General features: G+C 31.1%; 1 protein-coding gene across 1 annotated transcript; it reads left to right on the forward strand.

Moving 5' to 3' along the window:
• Positions 1-221: 221 nt before the first annotated feature.
• Positions 222-5903, forward strand: LOC124373797 (U1 small nuclear ribonucleoprotein 70 kDa-like; the record flags this gene model as incomplete). Its single annotated transcript, XM_046832133.1, has 2 exons — positions 222-527; positions 5786-5903. Coding segments are annotated over exons 1-2 (262 nt in total), but the record flags the coding sequence as incomplete, so codon positions are not given.
• Between the last annotated feature and the right edge of the window lie 370 nt (positions 5904-6273).

Consider the following 6273-nt stretch of genomic DNA (forward strand, 5'->3'; position numbering starts at 1 on the left):
GAAACCCTTGAGGCAGTCAATTAAATATCAACCCATTTTTAGTTTTTCCGCCACCATATTCAATTATTTTTCTTTAAATTGGAAGCAGATTGTAAATTTAGCTTCTTATCCAATTGTAGGGCCATTGTCGTTCAGTGCGATGATTACATGTATCCTGTTTCTAGCTCAATTCAATTGCTAGTTTGAATGCTTTGTATTTTTCATTCTCAGTTTTTAACTCTATGATTCTTTTCATTCTCTGATTCCCAATATTAATGCTGATGGCGTATGAAGCTTACGTGAAAGTCTTGAGTTTGTGTTAGAGTGTGCTTATTGTTATTTTATAAATGCATTTCCGCATCGTAAAGTAATTCTAGTTGTTTGTTAGAAAGGTTGGAGAAAATATGACTCAATTTTTACCACCTAATCTTCTAGCTCTCTTTGCTCCCAGAGACCCTATACCCTATCTTCCACCAGTAGCCAAATTACCTCATGAAAAGAAAACAAAGGGCTACATTGGAATAGGAAATTTCTTGCAATTATTTGAGGTAAGCTTATTTTAGTGTAGACCTATTGCATTTGATTTACCACGATGTAGTAAAGACCTTATAGCCTAATTTAAATAACTCTGCCTATACTACTCAACTCTCAACTCATTGGTCCAATTTAGTTCTATCTTTTTAGTAATAGGTTAGTGGTATTTCTTCTAATACAATAATTAAAAGTTCAATAATCTGATTTGTGGCTTTAAAAAGTCAAAATTTATTAGTAACATAGATTTTTTTATTGAGAGACTAATAAGTGGCCTACACTCGTTATTCGATTTTATTGAACTACTCTATTATTCAGATTTGGTATTAGCCTATACATTAATCGTATGAAACAGGAATTTTAATACATTAACAACAAGAGTAATACATTACAATTTCTAATTACAAATTTAACAATAACATTACGAAATCTACCTATGGCCTAGACTTACAAATTTAAAAATAAGTTACAATATTTATAGATTGCGCTGATTGTAGTGAGCTCATGCTTTTGTGAAGGCAGTAGCCAAACCCACTGTAACTAATAAGTAGGAATCATATATTTTGTTAAATAAAATTGTAATATTGAACTATTCACTCACAATCAAAAGAATCAAACAATTCAATAAAAACAACTGAATAAAGAGTGTAGGCCGCTATTAAGGGTCTACCCTTTTTATTGACTTCAGATCATCCACGTCAAAATTGTAGACTTAGTCTTTACAGTTAGTTGGCTGGGTAGGGTACGATAAGCGGACCCGGTTTTTTATATCGAAGAATGTAATCAATCGATAGGGATTAATTATTTTGAACAGTTAACTTATCTATATCAATCCATATAATCTATATCAACAGCTGTAAACACTTTCAAATAATACACGTAAGGTAATATTTCAATTTTACATAAGTAACATTTGATCATTAAAAATGGCCGTCAATTTTAGAAAAATACACAACATTGCTTTGAAAAATGATAAGACATATTTTACGTGGTTTCAACATGTTGGACTTGTACCGGAACACCCATTATTCGAAATTTGTGGAAAAGAAACAACTGTAACTGTGAGAGGAGCTAATATGGTTGTCTTCAGTTTTCCTCATTTTTGTTATAATAATTTGTTTAATCACTGTAAATATTAAATTACTATTTTAATATGAAACATATGGTTGTTATTGAGGACTATACTTTTATATCAATTGATGGTCTAGGATTAGAGATACGAATATTAGGTATCGATGAATTACATTCTTCGATATAAAAAACCGGGTCCGCTTATCGTACCCTACCCAGTTGGCTTAACTCTTATCTACTAGTGTAGCTATTTGTGATTCCTTTACAGGTGCAGGAATGTCTATGTTTTATAAAAGTTCTAAAATACTTTGTTACAAATTAATGTGATCATATTGTAGGTTGTGTTAATCACCACTGTTTGAAGTATTTTTTCCACAATTTTTAAATATTTTACTTGCAATCTTTCCAATCACAGGTAGTTTAAATTCTTTCCACATTTAATCAACACAGGGACTTGACCATCTCAGAATTTAATGAAATGTGGCATGAAGGTAGTCCTTACGTAGATTAGGAAAATTGGCAATTTTTTCGTTCATATCTGAAACAGTTTCAAAGTTTTGGCTAGTATATATGGGTCATTCCACATCAATTCAACCAAAGAAAAATCACTTTCTCACCCACCATCTCAGATTTTGATGAAACTTGGCTTGTTTGTTCTACCCATGAAGATAAGTCACCATGCCAAATTTTAACACTCTACCTCTTACCGTTCCCTTTTTATAGCCTTTCAAAGTTTTGCATTTCCGCAAATTCTAACCTATGGATATCGCAAAATGAAGGACGCTTACGTTTCGAAAATAATTTGTAACTTTTTTATTTACCATTAAATCTCCATGAAAATTTATAGGCTTATTCTTAAAACAATGAAGATTCTAGAAAAAAATACCTTAAACCTCTAAGTTAACCTACTAGGGCTGAAAAAAAATATTTTGTTTGCATCTTTGTATTTTTTTTAAACGAAGACATAGTTTAGACATTAAATATCGTCGAAAGGGTATATGTGATAATCACAAAAACTTTTTTTTCTAAATAATCCTTACTACCTTTATGGTTTTAGGGAGTGCAAATCACAAATAGTCTAAGATAACTATGGTTTTTTAATAATTAAAATGTAAATGTCAATTTTTGGTTGTATTTGTGCACTGTGCTTCTGTTATAGCCCGTATGATTTTCAGTGTTAGCTGCTCCTGATAGTTTATCTGACCGTTTTGTGGTCAGAACAGCTTAGTACAGTACCATCAACTATGCCGTACAGTAGTCATGATGTCCATTACTCGACCGTGGCGCGTTAACTCTAATACCATCAATTAATTTTGAAGATTACTTACATGTTAGCAGTTACAATATTTGAAAATTAATTAATTTGCTTTTTTATTGGTCATCGTGATCTTTCAGTGTGAGAGTATAAGTTTGTTGTGTAATCGTGTCTTATTTTTAAATTGAGAAAAGCTATTTTTACACTATTTGTTTGTAGAATGTTTGTTTTTAGTTTGTTTGAATTATTTTCAAATTTATTTTTAGGTTTTAGGGGATAAAAATTACAGATGACTTAATGTAGTTTAGAATATTAAAAGTAGGGTACTACTTTTTTAAAAGATAGTAGGAGTTATGGTTAGGTGAATTTACAATATTTGTTTGTTTTGTCAAGTTGTGTTACCTAGCTAGCAGTAACAGCCGGAGGCAATCATGATCAGGCCATTTAGAATTTGATTCTTTTAGTGATAAATACTACTTCGAGGGATGCTTTTCATGTTGCTATCAATGCTACTGGCCAAGACTTAGAACTGGTATGAAATTTATCCTTAGAAGGTCTAAGTTAACAAAAACGAATCATTTGGGTAAATTCCCGCTGATCTCAAAATTATTGTTAATTTTCTTAAATCTGAAGATGGCGTGATGGCTCATGTCAGCAGTAACCAATACAAGTTTGACTCGCGATCAATACAAGATCACATGACAGCTGTAGAAAAATGAAAATATTTCTGTGTGCGAGAAAAGTAGTTCTACTTCTTTTAATGTTATATAACTTCGTTATTTGTCAGTCATCCCTTGAAACCTTATATTGTATTGTTCAGGATGATGATAAACACAAAACTTGTCTTTTGTCACTCCGCGGTTGTTAAATTCACAATTACCGGAACGCCATATTGCTCTAAAACTGGTCTAATTGAGGTAAAGATGGGAGTGGGTATCATTTTACTCAGTTTTTAAAATGCTGTTTCTTATGATATACCACACAACATACTTTGTAATAAAAAGCCATTAGGAAGGTGATGTTCTTAGTTTAATAATGATATAAGAAAGGGTGTTTTGTAAAAATGTTCGGCAGCCTACTTTGGTATTATCTGGAAGTCACTATTTTCAAAAGAGGGTTTCTTTCTGATGAAACCACATTATTAGGATTAAACCCACTTTATTTGACTTGCGATGAAAACTACATGACGTTCTGATGATCAGTCTTGTTTTCTGAGGTTTGCGAGAATGAGACCACTCTCTCCCTATCTACTATTTGTTAATTAATAGGCTAAATAAGTAAGTTTAGATTTAGTTTGTTAAGATTTTAAGTAAGTTAAGATTAAATATGTTACTAGTAGGACCAAGGTTCAACATTAGTTTATATATAGATACTTAAGATATATAGCAAAAAAAAGAAAAGAAAAAATTACTGTTAAAAAAACCACTTATATAGACTCTATTCCTTCTATATCGGAGAAATACAAGGCAAACTTATAAATTTAACTACATTTTAGACATGCTGAATGTAAATTATGACCTTACATATTTTTGTTTAGGGAAATATCTTGTTCAAATCAAGAAACCACAATTGAATCAGGATACCAAATTATTGATTAAAAATATCTAAACTATCAAAACACAAAAAACATTCTAATTATAGTTATTTACAAAACAAAGTGAAATCACTTGTATGGTATTTGAGTAATGGCTGCAAATACAGTGGTGATGAACATTTGTGTCAAAAGCTGTCAAACACAATTGTCCTCAAATAAATAAAATTATCCTTCAAAATAATAAAAAGTATAAGTGGAGTGTAGTAAATCTGCAGTATGTTTTTTCCTTATGGTAAGGGTATTCAGGTTTTTTTATAAATTCAAAACGTATTTTGATAAGAAAATCCCAGAATAATTTTGTCCAATTACTTATATTAATATATGAGAGTTTTTTAAAATTAAAAAAACAAGATATAAAATAAAGGCCCGGATTGGAAAAATATTTTTTCGAGATTCGAAATTGGTTTTATTCTGAGGAAATTTATGTTTGAGTGTAAACTAAAGGATTTTAGGGAGCTAATGTGAATTATGCATGCTCATTACTAAAAACGACAAATCAAAATTGAAAATGTTTCACATTCTGTTCGTAAGTATTGAATCATCTGGGATGAGAAAAATACTTTTATCTCAGTAATAAAGAAACAATTGATCACGTACAAAACTCTATTAATGAATTTTATGACTTCTTCTATCATTTAAGGTAAGTTTGTGTTCAAAGATCAACTGATTCTTGTAATGGAAAGACCTTCAATGCCATATATTGTGTGGAATCGGACACTTGCGATCCTTGTAAGAATACGTGGATTTATGTAGAAGAAATTTCTAGGGAACAAGTTTGCAGAAAACAAAGCAAAAGTAGTTACTGTTCAAAACATAGTAAGTGTATGTTTAAGGAGGAAATGGAAATAAAAGAACAGTAAAACTTTAATGGGTGTCTTCTCATTAAAATACAGGTGTATTACGGATAGCGGTCAGAAATGGAAGGAATAAGTATGTGCATTTTTTATTTTGTAACAGTATTGGTCCTAGATTAGAAGAGAGATTTGAATTGGCAGCAAGCCAGAGCTGCGTTATCGGTGGCACAATACTGTTAATCCACAGTATTTTTGCCTGTTTATGCCATCAAAGTTTTTGCTTACACAGATTATTCTATAAGAATTCATGTGGATGAAGAGAAAAAACTACTCCCCGAGGAATTCTCGGGAATAGCATTACAGAGTTTCACTTTGCACTATATGTATTTTACCGCATAATGATCACAAAAATATTTGACTGTAATCTTCAAGTCGGTCACTGAATGATCAGTAAAGGGAAGTTGGATACATTTTCTTTAGATCTTGTATATTAGTTTTTTCTGTATTAATTCTAGATAAGATTTATAATGGTGTGCTTTTAATTAACTTAATGACTTGTAGGATCCAAAAGATACTCCCCCTCCAACACGGGTGGAAACTCGAGATGAGCGCTTGGAGAGACGGCGGCGGGAGAGAGCTGAGCAGGTGGCATACAAGCTTGAACAGGAGATCGCATTGTGTAAGTTCATGAACTTAATAAACTAATTGCCACTAATATTATTATTTATATATGAAAGTTACCTTTAACCTTAATATAGTAGTTGTCACACAAAATAAATTACTATACATTAATATGCTATACCAATAATAATAGCTCGCTCATGAGCTATTGTTGGTATTTTCAGTCATTATAAAAAGATTGAAATTGATAATCAGTATATTTTAAAGTTTCAAATTATATAACAAACAGTATTTTAGCACTTTATAAAAATATCAGATTTAAAAACTGAGAAATGCACAGTTGTGTTCATACACACTCCTAGATATCAGAGTTTTAAAATTAAATAACTGTAAACCAATATGATGGAAAGTTCTTGGTCGTTAAGGTA

Source organism: Homalodisca vitripennis, unplaced genomic scaffold (genome assembly GCF_021130785.1).
Source record: "Homalodisca vitripennis isolate AUS2020 unplaced genomic scaffold, UT_GWSS_2.1 ScUCBcl_6448;HRSCAF=13667, whole genome shotgun sequence".
Lineage (NCBI taxonomy): Eukaryota > Metazoa > Arthropoda > Insecta > Hemiptera > Cicadellidae > Homalodisca > Homalodisca vitripennis.